Below are 15,000 nucleotides of genomic sequence, written 5' to 3' on the forward strand. Positions count from 1 at the left end.
TAACGAACGGAATAAACTTAGTAATCATGTCGCGAGCGCTGAAATAATTGGCTGTTTTATGAGAAGATGAGATAACTTTATGAATAGGTATGACAGGTGGTAAGGGACATGGAACTGCCTAGTGTAGCATTATGGTCCTTGACCGGGAGAGAAGTACAGTTTTCCGCATTTGACTCTCATTCACAAAAAAAAAAAAAAAAAAAAATCACTTTTGATTTTTCCTTTCTTTCTCTACCAGCCTTCCTTAAATCTCTCTCCATTTCCAACTCTACGGCTCCCAAAGGATAGAAACGCACATACACACATACACCTCTCACGAACATAGCCGCATCCCACGCACAAACATATACACTTCCTTTTTCTTCGACTAAAATTCGCTTCCTTTCTCACTTTCTCTTATACTACATCTTCTCATTTCAGTTTACCTCCCACTAAAGATTTTTCCGTTTTTTCCCCCTTTCTCTCCTACTACGTCTCCTACCATTTTCCAAACTTTCGTTGGTGATATAATATGCTCTTCCTCCCGGCATTGGCGCCACCGTCCAAGTTCCTAGCCCAGTTCTCCTAAAGCCACGACAACAAACTAGCCCCTAATCGCTCGCAATTCGCCCGGTGGCAATAGCCCTCTTTTATACACTACTATCTTTTCATTTTCTAACAGACATTCTTCCCCTCCCACAAAACCCGATCCCGCGCAAGCGAGGTGGTCTTTTCTTGGAATCCAGAATCCAGAAACGCTGGTTAAGCCTCGTTGATACACGGGGCTAGTTTACAAGTCGCTAATGCTACTTGCAGCTAATTAACTTAACTGGCAAGTAAGTGTTGACACTGAGATAGTTTGAAGTCAAGTTAACTAACTTTATATTGTAGAGGAGTAGTTTACAAGTCGCTAGCTCCAAGTTAAATTGTCTCTTTCCTCCTCATCTTCTTCCTCCTCCTTCTTCATCTCCACTTCCTCCTCCTCCTCCTCCTCTTCTTACTCCTTCTTCTTCTCCTCCCCTATCTCCACTCCCTCCTCTTCCTCTCCCCCTTCTCTATCTCCACTTCCTATTCCTCCTTTATCTCCACTTCCTCCTTCTCTCCCTCCTCCTCCCCCTCCTCTTTCTTTTCTTCCTCCTCCGTTGTAGAGGGATAGTTTACAAGTTACTTGTGTTAGTTGCAAGTTAACTTAACCGGCAAGTAGGTGCTGACACTAGGATAGTTAGCAAACAGTTTAACTAACTTTCTGTAGCCACTGGGCAAGTAGGGAGGTAGCTTACAGGTCGCTAGCACAAAGGAAGAGCATACATAAGAGAGACCTTTTGGTCCATAACTAAGTCGGATGCGAAAAAATGATAATAAATGATGATGATGATATGGTTTAACGTCACAAACTCCCACCTATCGGAAGGCTAGGACGGTGCCCCTCACAGAGGGCTTTGTAGCCTGGAATTTAATGAACCATGCCCTTGGTTCAACTTCGCCGGCGGCAGGACTCGAACCGCCATCCCCTTGACCTTCGCCGCAAGTAACGACGCCCTAACCCGCTCAAAACAAATAAAATAAATACATACATACATATACCAAGACTTTTTCCCCATTACCAAGGGGGTAGCCAAAAAGGACAAGGCATAAAATCATTCCCACCCATTCCATCCCCGAAAACACTCCACACCCCTCCACCCTCCCTCCCATCTTAGCACCTCCTAGATGACGGGTCATCCCTGCACCCTGTCCACTGCCCTGGGTCAGAAGCAGTGTCGCAAGACACAGCACATCCACAGCAAGGCCGCTTCATTAAATCGGCAACCCCCCCTCTCCGTCCCCCCATATAAAGGAGAGGACGGGGAGAAATCCCTTCGGGCTGCGTCAAAAATTTTTGCTCCCACACACTACCTCACCCCCCATTCCCCCGTCCATTCCACCTCATGCATCACAACATTTTCCATATACAACCATTCTCCATTCACCCCTGTCTTCTGTCCTCTCCCGTCCTTCCTCAACAGACACTCCCCTCTTCCCCAAAGCCCCCTTCACCCCATCCATCCATCTCATCCTAGGACGTCCCCTCATGTTCACTCCCTCCACATCTGCCTTCCATAATAAATAATGATAAATAATAAATGAACATATAAAAAAGAATAATAAATGAAAATAAAATAAAGTAAAATAAATGGCAGATATTACATATTGCTTAGGCGTTTATCTAAATGAATCTTAAAACTTCGAACTGTACTACATTGCACTGCCTCTGCAAGAAGTTTATTCCATTCATTTACTACACGGTTGGCAAAGTTGTTTCCGGCCACTTCCAAATTAAATCTACTTTCTGACAGTTTGAGACAATATAACATAAGAACACAAGAATGAAATAGACTGCAAGAGACCATAAGGCCTACACTAGGCAGTTCCATATCCATTACCACCTCTCATCCCCTACCATAAAGTCGTCTAACCTTTTCTTAAAATAACCGATAGTTTCAGCGCTCACTAACTACATGGTTACTAACAAGCTACTACATACTACCGAGTCCACATTCTTCCACCTGGGGAGAAGGAAGGCTTCGTGGGTGGATCGCATGTCCTTCCACCGTAGGGGAGTCAGCCCGTTCCACCCAAGGGGATCAGGTCGAGCGAATGACAATTAAGGTGATGGCCACTGGCCCATTGTGGGTGGAGCCGTTCGGGTAATGGTCCCTCCTCCTCCCTCTCTTCCTCCCTCCTCCTCCTCCTCCCTCTCTCCTCCTCCCTTCCCCTCCTTCTTCCTCCCTTCTCTTCCTCCTCCCTTCCCCCTCCCTCTTCCTCCTCCTCCTCCCTCCTCTTCCTCCTCCTCCTCCCCCCTTCCCCTACCCTCTTCCTCCTCCTCGCCCCTCTTCCCTCCCTCTTCCTCCTCCCTCCCTCCCTCCCTCTTCCTCCTCTTCGCCCTTCTTTCCTCCCTCTTCCTCCTCCTCCCTCCCTACTCTTCCTCCTCCTCGCTCCTCTTCCTTCCTCTTCGTCCTCATTCACTCCCTTCCTCTTCTTCTTCCTTCCCCGCTCCTTTTCTCTTCTTCCTCCCTCCCTCCCTCTTCCTCCTCCTCGCCCTTCTTCCTTCCTCTTCTTTCTCTTCGCCCTCATTCTTCGCTCCTTTCCTTTTCTTCCTTCTTCCCTCTCTTCCTATCTACCTCCCTTCCTCTTCTTCCTCCTCGCCCTTCTTCCTTCATCTTCGTCCCCACTCCCTTCCTCTTCTTTCTCCTCCTCCTTTTTCCCATTTCTTCCTCCTCCCCTTCCTTCCTCGCCCCTTTCCTCTTCTTCCTCCCCGCCTTTCTCCCTTCCTCTTCTTCCCTCTTCTTCCTCCTCGCCCTCCTTCCTCGCTCCTTTCCTCTTCTTCCTCCTTCCCTTTTCCCTCTTCTTCCTCCTTGCCCTTCTTCCTTACTCTTCAACCTAACTCACTCCCTTTCTCCTCCTCCTCCTCGCCCTTCTTCCCTCTTCTTCCTCCTCGCCCTCCTTCCTCGCTTTCCTTTTCTTCCTCCCTTCCTCTTCTTCCTCCCTCCTTACCTCATTCCTCTTCCTCGACCTTCTTCCTTCCTCTTCTTCCTAACTACTCTTCCTCCTTTTCTCGTCTTCCTTCCTCCTCCTTCTCGTCTTTCTACCTGAACCCAATCACTAGTACCTAGATCGCGCCCTGCTCATAGCCTGGAAGCTCCCCTAGTACTATGGGTTCTTCTTTCTTCCTCCTGAAGAAGGAGTCGCGGGTAGCGTCGCACCATTACCCATTGATCGGCCCGCGTACGACCTCTGAGCTCTTATCCGGGAAGGTAATAGCTGTCGGTCACGAGACCGGCACGTGGTTCAGGATAATGATAGCGGATTAATTACACACACACACACACACACACATATACGCGCGCGCGCGTGCTCATGTGCATGACTGTACATATGCACACATGTAGACACGCACACACGTACACACATGCGCAGACACGTAAACACACACACACACACACACACACACGTGTATACGCACACATTGCACATACGCAGAAACCGTACACACACATGTACATATGTAGGCACACACGTATACACATACACACACGTACGCATGCACGCACAAACATGCGTGACTGCACACACGCACACACGTACACACATACGCACGCCCGTACGCCCGTACGCCCGCAGGCAAGGGCGGAGCGTATGCTTTCATTGATCATATTTTCGTGTGAGCGCGGGTGTCATGTACCGGACCACTCTGCCCCCCCTCCCCCCCTCTCCCTCTCTACTTCCTCCTCCTCCCGCCTCCACTTACCTCTTCTCCTCCTTCGCCTCCCTTTCTCTCTCCTCCTCATCCCCCTCCTCTCTCTATGTCTTCCCCTTCCCCCCCTATCCTCTACCTTCTCCACCTCCTTCCTCCTACCACCTCTACTCCTCCTCCTTCCCCTCCACTTCTTTCTACTCCTCCTCTTCCACCTCCCCTCTCCCCTCCCTTCTCCACCTCTTACCCTCTCCACTTCCTCCTCCTCCTTCTACTTCCCTTTCCACCTCCTCCCCTCCCTTCTTCACCTCCTCCCCACTCCCCTCTCCACCTCCTCTCCCCTTTCCACGCCCCTCCTCTCCCTCCACTCCCCTCTCAACCTCCTCCCCTCCCTCCATTCACCTCCCCTCCGCTCCCCAGCTCTTCCTCCTTCTCCACCTCCTCCTCCTCCTCCTCCTCCTCCTTCCTACCTCCTCCCTTCCAGTCCGACTTGGTAACAACTGTATGTCACGTGTGTGTGTGTGTGTGTGTGTGTGTGTGTGTGTGTGTGTGTGTGTGTGTGTGTGTGTGTGTGTGTGTGTGTGTGTGTGTGTGTGTGTGTGTGTGTGTGTGTGTGTGTGTGTGTGTGTGTGTGTGTGTGTGTGTGTGTGTGTGTGTGTGTGCGTTTGTGCGTGTGTGTATGTGTGACACCCCCAGCCTCGATAAACGTGTAAACCGGGGGATTCCATTGATCGACCCGCGTAAGGCTTCTGAGCTCGTCCGGGAGGATAATAGCTGTCGGTCACGAGACATGGATATTTTTCTCTGACTGTCATCAGGCGATTTTATTCAGCCGAGGGAACCCACCACTCCTATGGACCACAAGGTCACATTGGGACTGTGTTTGAGTCCTCAACGCATACTGGTACCCCAATCACCTTGGGCAATGTTGATGACATCTCTAGGTCGAAGCTAAGTGTCCCCTGACGTGATAACCTCTCTCTATCCTTCTCTCTCTCTCTCTCTCTCTTCTCCCACTCTCTCGTTTTTATACTATCTATTCTTCTTCTTGTTCTCATGTCTTTTATACCACTACTACAACCCCACCTCTCCCTTTCTGAGGCAGAAGGACAAAAATACCGCCACTGTATTCCCCGTGCGTGTTAATATATGGAACAGAGGGAAAGGTCCATCCCAGTCTCCCGCCCTCTGCCCGGGTCGGAAGCAATGCAGCAAGGCACAGTACATCCACAGCAGGGCCAGCGTCAGAATACCATTCATACACAACCTTTCTTCACTCACACCTATCCTCTGCCTTCTCTCCTCCTTGCTCAACAGACGTTCCCCTTAAAATAAATAACAATAAATAAAGAATAAATCTATGTATATATAACAAGGGCTTCTTCCACCTTATAAGGGAGGTAGCAGAGTCAAAGGCACGTCCCCACTTCCACCCATTCCACTCCCATCCACCACCCTTTCCTCCCTCTCATCTTAGCTCCTCGTGGATGACGGGTCATCCCTGTCTCCCGCCCACTTCCCGGAATAACAAACAACTAAATAAACAATACAAAATAGGATAAGCACCACCCACCTACCCCTTGCCTTCTCTCTTCCCTGCTCAGCAGACGTTTACCTTAAAATGAATAACAATAAATGTGGGTAAAAGTAAGGTGATGAATTGTACAAGGGGAGAGGATGGCAGCAAATTGGAAGCGAGTATTAAGGGAGAGAGAGTGGAGGAAGTGAATAGCTTTAGATATTTGGGGGCGAATGTGGCGGGAAAGGGAGGAGTGGAGGTGGAGGTAGAATGTAGATTGAGAGAAGCAAGTAAATGCCTTGGGGGATTAAAAAGTGTAACGAGAAATAAACATTTGGGAATGGATACTAAGAGGAGATTGTATGAAGGGGTGATTGTGCCGACAGCACTGTATGGGGCAGAAACTTGGAACATAAAAGAGGAAGAAAGGAAAAGTTTAAATGTGTTTGAGATGAGATACCTAATGGTAGGGGTTATTAGGCTGGATAGATTGAGACACGAGGAGGTGAGGAGGAGGGCGGGGATGGAAAGGGAGTTGAGAGATAGGGTTGATGAAAGAGTATAGGGATAGTTTGGACACATGGAAAGAATGAGTGAAGAAAGATTAATAAAAGAGTTGTGGAAGGCAGAGGTGGGGGGAGTGAACATGAGGGGGCGACCGAGGATGAGATGGATGTGGTAAAAGGGGCATTATACAATCAAATGAAATAAACCCATCTATCTATATACCAAGGAATTTTCCCCCCTGATAATGAAGGTAGCCAAATCAAAAGGTACGTACCCACTCCCACCCATTTCACTCGCACCCACCACCCTTTCCTCTCTCTCATATTAGCTCCTCATGGATGACGGTCATCAATTTTTTTTTTAAATAAAACCAAATAAATAAATAAAGAATATATACTTATATATACCAAGGGCTCTTTCTCCTTACAAGGGAGGTAGCCAAAGGCAAAAGGCATAATTCCACTCCCACCCATTTCATCCTCACATACTCCACTCCCATTCACCACCCCTCCCTCCCTTTATTTCTCCCTCCCTCCCTCTTTTCTTGCTCTTCTTGGATGCCTGGTTATCCCTGCAACTCGCCCACTGCCCTGGGCCACAAATGAAAAAAATAAAAATAACAAATAAATAAATAGATGAAATAAATAAATAGGGCAGACACTACTACCCACCTGTAGTCTCGACAAATCCCTTGTTTAGCTCATCCCAAGAGATGTAGTTGGAGACGATGAGGAAGATGACGATGCCCGTGACGATAATGGATCCGATCCAGAAGATGAGGATCCGGGGAACGTTGGACAAGCGCCACAGCCTCCGGAACCCGGCTGCCCAGTGCGGGTACAAATTGTCCTGAAGCATCATGTCGGTCACCATCAGAGCCGTGATCAGGTCACCCAGCCAGGTGCAGGTCGCTGCAGCCTTCATCATACTGCAGGCGAGAGAATTAGCATTAGGAAAAAAAAAAAAAAAAAAAAAAAAAAAAAAAAAAAAATTAATAATAATAATAAAATAATTAAAATAAAATATTCGGTTTAATGTCGCGAACTTTCCCTTAATAATAATAATAATAATAATAATAATAATTATAATAATAATAATAAAATATTCGGTTTAATGTCGCGAACTTTCCCTTTTAAGGAGGCTAGGACGGCCCCCCCGTAACGTGGAATATAATGAACCATGTCCTTGGTCCAACTCGCTGGCGGCAGGAGTTGAACTGTCGTCACCTCGACCTCCGCCGTAGGTAGCGACGCTCTAACCCGCTCGGCCAGCGAACATCTTAGTATATATAATAAATAACATTTAAAAGTATTTTGTTTTATAAAATAAGCAAATTGTGACATTTTGTCAACACAGGTATAAGTTATTTTGTCCTCTCACTAGTTATTTTCAGTCTTTCTGAAGACGATAAGATGAAAAAAGATGAGAAAAGTTTTGTTTGCTCACCATGTTGTAGATATTGAATAAGGGCCGGTGTATTTTAATTATACCATAAAAAATATACATATTATATATCAATATATATGTACATATATATATATATATATATATATATATATATTATATATATATATATGTATATACATATAATATATATGTATGTATGTATATTATGGTTATAAAAGCGCAGGTGTTTTCTCAAACATGTATCGTTGAATGTGGTGGTTAGCTGAATATTTCGAAGGTAATCTCCTTAAAGAAAATACAAAAAGTTGATTTATTGTGTGTGTGTATGTATATATGTATGTATGTATGTATGTGTGTGTGTGTGTATGTGTGTATGTGCGCTTGCTCGAGTTTGTGTATTTGTGTGACCTTAGATCACGTGTTGAACTCGTGATCGATAGCTACTACCCCACCACGGATCACTGAATTAGAGGTGGAGATTTTGTGTGTGTGTGTGTGTGTGTGTGTGTGTGTGTGTGTGTGTGTGTGTGTGTGTGTGTGTGTGTGTGTGTGTGTGTGTGTGTGTGTGTGTGTGTGTGTGTGTGTGTGTGTGTGTGTGTGTGTGTGTGCACTTACTTTTCGTTGGTGACTCCCATGGCAGAGTTGATCTGCCACTCGCGGTAGTCGGAGCGCCCCAGAAGGATCAGGTTGTAGACGTGCGAGAACATGAAGAGCGAGACGATCACCGTCATGAACATGGTCATCCAGGAACCCTGTCAGGACCCACGCACACATCATTACTACAGTTATTGTTGTCGTTATTAATTATTATTATTATTGTTATTATTATTATTATATTATTACAATTATTATATTATCATTATTATACTATTATATTATTATTATTATATTATTATTATATCATTATTATATTATAATTATTATATTATATAATTATATTACTATATTATTATTATTGTTGTTATTATATTATTATTATATTATCATTATTTTATCACTATTATTACCATATTGCTATTATTATATCATTATTATTATTATTATTATACTATTATTATTATTATCATTGGGATGGTTTGAGCACATGGAAACAGCTAGTGAAGAAAAAAATCAGTAGAAGAAGTGTGGAAGGCAGAGGTGGATAGAGTGAACATAAGGGGGCGACCGAGGATGAGATGGATGGATGGGGTAAAAGTGGCGTTGAATAAAGAGGGGGATGTCTGTTGAGGAAGGAAGGGAGAAGGCAGAAGATAGGGGTGAGTGGAGAATGGCTGTGTATGGATGATGCTGTGATGCATGGAAAGGAGTGATTGGGGGATGGGGGGATTAGGGAGTGGTTAAGTGTGAATGATATTTTGACGTAACCCGAAGGGAATTTCTCCCCGTCTTCAATGTTTCTGCATGAGTGGACATCGGAGGGAGAGGGGTCGCCGATTAATTGAAGCGGCCTTGCTGTAGATGTGCTGTGTCTTCCTGCATTGCTTCTGACCCAGGGCAGTGGGCGAGATGCAGGGATGACTCGTCATCCAGGAGGAGCCAAGACGAGAGGGAGGGAGGGGGGAGCGGGGGGAGGGGGGGAGGCACGGGGAGAGGGGGGGAGGGGGGGAGCGGGGAGTGGGGGAGGGGGAGCGGGGAGAAGAGGGGAGGAGGAAGGGAGGGAGCGGGAGGGGGGAAGCGGGGGAGTGGGGGGAAGAGGATGAATGACAAGGGGCACGGGTGAAATGGAATTGGGAGGGAAGGGTGAGGGGGAGAGGAGGAGAGGGAGGAGAAAGATGGGGAGGAGGAGGTATAGGAGGAGGTGGGTGAGGAGTGGAGGAGGAGGAGGAGGAGGAGGAGGAGGAGGAGGAGGAGGAGGAGGAGGAGGGGGAAGGTGGGGGGAAGACAAAGTGTGCATGACAGGGTACAGTCATGCGAATTCTGAGACCTGGACGATGACGGGGGGGGGGGGGACTCCCAGTCCAGGTCATGACCTCTGACGGCAATCTTCCCAAGGAGACAGTCTTCCTCCTCCTCCTCCTTATCTTTCTTCTTCTCCTCCTCCTCCTCCTTTACTTTCTCCTCCTCTTCCTCCTTATTCTTCTCTTCGCCCTTTTCTTTCTCCTACTCCTCTTCTTTACTTTCTCCTCCTCCTCCTCCTTAATTTTCTCCTTGTCCTTTCCTTCCTCTTCATCTTCGTCTTTCTCCTCCCCTCCTTAATTTTTTCCTCGTCCTCTTCTTTTTACTCCTCCTCCTTCTTTACTCTCTCTTCCTTCTCCTTATTCTTCTCCTCGTCCTTTCCTTTCTCCTTCTCCTCCTTTACTTTCTCCTCCTCCTCCTTGTTTTTCTCCTCGTCCTTTTCTTTCTCCTCCTCCTTTTTTATTCTCTCCTCCTCCTCCTCCTCCTCTTTTTTCTCCTTGTCCTTTCTTTCTCCTCCTTGCCTTTCTCCGCGTCCTTCTTTTCCTTCTCTTCCTCCTCCTCCTCCTCCTGCTCCTCTTCCTTCTTATCTTTCTCCTCTTTCTACTAATTCTCCTCTTTCTTCTCCTCGTCCTCCTTTTATTTCTCCTCCTCTTTCTCTTTTTTCTCCTCATCGTCTTTATCTTTCTGTTCCTCCTCCTTATCTTTTTCCTCCTCCTATTCTTCCTCCTCCTCCTCCTCTTCTTCCTCATCTTTCTTCTCCTCCTCCTCCTCCTCCTCATTATCTCTCTCCTCCTCTTCCTCCTTCTCTTTCTCCTCATCTTACTCCTCTATTCACAGATTATTACTCCCGGGTGTGGGAGGCGAAGAATTCCCTTCTCTCTTTCCCCCTACCTCCCTCCCTCCCTTCCTCCCCCGCCGCTTATCCCCCCTCCCTTCCCTCCCTCGTCGGTCTTCGACTAGAAGCAAAATGCACCGACGAGATCCTAATGTCAACGCACTCGAGTTTCAATGTGTGTGTGTGTGTGTGTGTGTGTGTGTGTGTGTGTGTGTGTGTGTGTGTGTGTGTGTGTGTGTGTGTATGTGTATATATATATATGTGTATATATATATGTATTATATGTATATATATATGTATTATAAGTATATATATATATATATATATATATATATATATATATATATATATATATATTTATATATATGGAAAGCAATCACGTAAACATAAGCACGTGATAAGCTAAATCTGCCGAAACCACTGGGAGAATGAAAAAATGGTGACCGAGCGTTTTCGTCCATTAAGACATCTTCAAGTGTACTAAGAAATAATGTGTACGAAGAATTCCGTGTACGGATTGTAATTCGAAGTACATAGGTCAAACAGGTAAATATTTGAACAAGAGAATAAGTCATCATAAATACAACATTGGAACGGGGCAAATGTCATCTGTGCTATTTGTTTACCAAAATGACTTTGAGCTTAGAATTGACTGGAAAAACTCAACAAAAATTTACTTTTATGTAATAACGTTATAGGAACACAATTGATTCATGTTATATTAAAAGTAATTTTGAAAGTAATGTGAATATGAGTTTGGGTCTATATAAACTAAACAATTTTATCATTACAGTAAAATAGTTGTTGATCATTTTGTAACCTGAGACTCTGTGAAGAGTGGTTTCCTTTGGGACTTCTCCGGATTCTCCCTTTTTCATTGTATATTATGTCACAGTTTGTATGGTTTCTTTGTATCCCTGAAGATGTCTTAATAGACGAAAACGCTCGGTCACCGTTTTTAAAACTTTCCAGTGATGTCGGTAGATATAATTGATCACGTGTGTATGTAATTGCTTTGCATATATATATATATATATATATACAGTATATATATATATATATATGTATGTATACATATATACACGATTTTATTTAGTTTGTGGGTCGGAGCGTGGAGCGGCACCTCTTATTTTCCTAAGATCGTTTACTCAAACGGAAAAAAAAAAAAAATAAATAGATAAATAAAAATAAATAAATAAGCAAATAAATAAAAGGACAAAACAGACCAATGGACCACTCCACTCGCTTCTTCAGAGCTTGTAAAAATAAATAATTGAATAAGATGAATAAATGAATAGATAAAATAAATCAATCTCTCCCCCCTCCACGTCCCTTCGTCCACATGTGTCCTTTATTTCTCTCTCTCTCTCCGTCACACCGTCTAGTGGATTTTTCCAAAACCTCTGCGTCCGCTCTTGCTTGTTCCCTCTTCCCCCATGTTTTCCCTTCCCACCTTAACATCACCCTCTCTCTCTCTCTCTCTCTCTCTCTCTCCTCCTCCTCCCCCTCCCCACCCTATCTCAACCACCATCTCTCTCTCTTTCTCTTTCTCTCTCTCTCTCCCCCTTCCCACCCTATCTTAGCCACCTTATCTCTCTCTCTCTCTCCACTCTATTTCAATAACCTTCTCTCTCTCTCCGTGTCTCCCTCTCTCTCTCTCTCATCCCCTCCCAATCTTAATAACTCTCTCCCTCTTTCTCTCTCTCCGTGTATCCCTCTCTCTCCCTCCCTCCCTCCCTCTCCCTCCCTCTCTCTCTTTCTCTCTCTCCGTGTCTCCCTCTCTCTCTCTTTCTCTCTCATCCCCTCCCTATCTTAATAACTCTCTCTCTCTCCGTGTCTCCCTCTCTCTCTCTCTCTCTCTCCGTGTCTCCCTCTCTCTCTCTTTCCTCCCTCTCTATTTTAATACCCTCTTCTCTCTCTCTCTCTTTGTCAATACTTTAACCCTGCAAAGGTTCTTCCATCGAGATTTTGATTCCATCGCACTCACGGACCTTTTTTCATTTCCTGACCCCCCTCCCCCCTTCCCCCTTCTCCTTCCCCCCTCCACTCTCCCCCTTTCCCTCCCTCAACATCCCCATACACCCACCAACGCCGTCTTTCCCCTTTCCCCTTCTACCTTTACCCATTGTTCCCTATTTCAGTTCCTCTCTCTTCCATTTCCCTTCCCCTCTCTTTCCTTTTCAATCTCTGTTTTCCTTTTACCTTCTCCTTCCTTTCCTTATCCCTTCCCTTCCCTTCCTAATTCCCTTTCCCATTCTCATCCCTTCCCCTTCCCTCTTCCCTTCCTTTTCCTCTTCCGTTCTTTCTCCATTCCTTTTCCCCTTCAAATTCCCTCGTTCCTCTCCCCTTCCCTTCTCTTTCTCTTCCTCTTCACTTCCTTCCCCTTTCCCCTCCCCTTCCCTTCCCAATTCCCCTTTTCTCCCTTCCCCCCTTCCCCTAATATCACTCATCCCTTTACCTCCACAAGTGTTATACAGACAATACTTTAATGGGAGAATTTTAGTGACACCGTTAAGGACCAGAGTAACGCAGCTTGCAATAAATACAATGCTGATCACTTTTAACTTATACTGTCCCTCCCTCTCCCCCTCTCTCCTCCCCCTTTCCTCCTCCCTCCTCACCTCCTTTCTCCCCTCCCTCCCTCTCCCCCTCCCTCCCTCACCTCCTCTCCCCCTCCCTCCCTCACCCCCTCTCCCCTTCCTCCCTCACCCCCTCACTCCCTCCCTCCCTTTCCCCCTTCCTCCCTCACCCCCTCTCCCCCCCTCCCTAGGGACATTTTACGGTGTCTCTCCCACCCCTTCCCTTTACATATCCCCCACTCCTCCCCACTACCCTCTTCCCAATCCTCTACTTTTCCCCCTCCCTCTCTCTCCCCCTCCTCCTTCTCCTTTGTCTCCCTCCCGAACGTACTTGTTAATCCAAGTACAACTTGGAATGTCTTTCCCACCCCACTCCTTCTCCCTACCTGTCCCTCCCTTCCGTCTCTCCCCCTCTCCCACCCTTCCTCTCCCCTCCCTCTGCTCCCTCCTCCTTCCCAGGAAGATCTTCCGGTACATCTCCCCCCTTCCCCAACCTCTCCCCTCTCTCTCCCCCTTCCTTTTCCCTTCCCCGCCTCTCCCCTTCCCCTACCCCTTCACCTCTCCCCCACTCTTCTCCCTTTCCCTTCCCCTACCTCTCCACCTTCCCCACCTCTCCCACCTTCCCCTACCTCTCCCCTTTCCATCACCTCTTCCCCTTCCCCTCACCTTTCACCATCCCTCACCTCCTCTACCCCGCTCTCACCCACCTCTAAACCGCTCTCCTCTTCCCTTTCCTCCCCAGCTCTCCCCCTTCTCCCCCCGTTCGCTTCCCCCACCTTTCCCCGTCCCCCATCTCTCCCCTCCCTTACCTTTACCCCCTTCCCTCCCCACCTCTCCCCTTCCCCCCACCTCTCCCCGTCCCCCATCTCTCCCCTCCCCTTTCCTCCCCACCTCTCCCCTTCCCCCCACCTCTCCCCGTCCCCCATCTCTCCCCCGCTCTCCCCTCCCCTTTCCTCCCCACCTTTCCCCCCTTCCCCTCCCTCACCTCTCCCCCTTATCCTCCCCTCCCCCCCCACCTCTCCCCCGGCACCTACCTGTTCCTCACGGAACATCTTGAGCCTGAGGACTCGCTTGAAGATGAGGCCGTGGATGAGGACCTTGCCCACCAGCATCCCGCACAGGATCGCAATCAACCACATCACAACCTGCAAGATGACGTCACACTATCATCACCTGAGTCACGTCACGATGACGTCATATTGACGTCATACGGGGTACGTGACAGCACTTACTCATATAGGGTTACATGTTATGAGGATTAATGAGTCAAAGTCCAATGTACAATATGTTGTACATGTGTACATTTGTAGTATAAGGACCGTGAGGTCCGCTTGGCGTAACTGAATGAATTAGATGGTTACAATTGTTATATAAATATAGCATCGCCAAACTCTATCGATCCTCGACACACAGTATTACATCTGGCTATGCTTTGCAAAGCACTTAGTCAGGAGTTATTAGGCAGTAGTGAGGTCTCTTTCGACACTGGAACGTCCTGTCGAGCGTAGCAATGGTAGTCACTGCAGACCAGATTTCTCAAGCGGGAATATGCTAGACATCATCTGCAATTATGCAAGATTGGCAAAAATATGCTAAATCTTTTGTTTCTCTTGATGCGTTTGGTTTCTGTTATATTCTTTTGGTTAACATAAAACAATTCTAAGGAAAAATATGCTAAATCTAGCATAATTATGCTAAATCCGGTCATCCTTGTCACAAGTCTTATGACGAGAATGAAATGCAAAATAAATATATCACAAAAAATCTAGTGCATATTATATAGGCTAATATATATATATATATATATACATATATATATATACATATATACATATATATATATATATATATACATATATATATATACATATATACATATATATATACATATATATTATATATATATATATATATATATATCATACATCTTATCAACCACATTAATTTTTCCACTTCATTGTTCACAAGGATAGAAACATTGGCTATTAAAGACAAAATGATCACTTTTATACAACGCTTTGTTAATTCTGCACAATTCAAGAAA

At 46.1% G+C, this 15,000-nt stretch overlaps 1 protein-coding gene across 3 annotated transcripts in view; it reads right to left on the reverse strand.

Moving 5' to 3' along the window:
- Positions 1-15,000, reverse strand: part of LOC143041440 (transmembrane protein 117-like) — a 309,883-nt gene that overhangs the window by 48,426 nt on the left and 246,457 nt on the right. For all 3 annotated transcript variants that reach the window (XM_076213310.1, XM_076213309.1, XM_076213311.1), the window contains exons 4-6: positions 13,991-14,101; positions 8,262-8,398; positions 6,911-7,167 (exon numbers count right to left, since the gene is read on the reverse strand). In XM_076213310.1, coding sequence (XP_076069425.1) covers positions 6,911-7,167; positions 8,262-8,398; positions 13,991-14,101 — 505 coding nt within the window. The remainder of the gene's footprint in view (positions 1-6,910; positions 7,168-8,261; positions 8,399-13,990; positions 14,102-15,000) is intronic.

Source organism: Oratosquilla oratoria, chromosome 31, assembly GCF_046742065.1.
Source record: "Oratosquilla oratoria isolate Oo_2021 chromosome 31, ASM4674206v1, whole genome shotgun sequence".
Lineage (NCBI taxonomy): Eukaryota > Metazoa > Arthropoda > Malacostraca > Stomatopoda > Squillidae > Oratosquilla > Oratosquilla oratoria.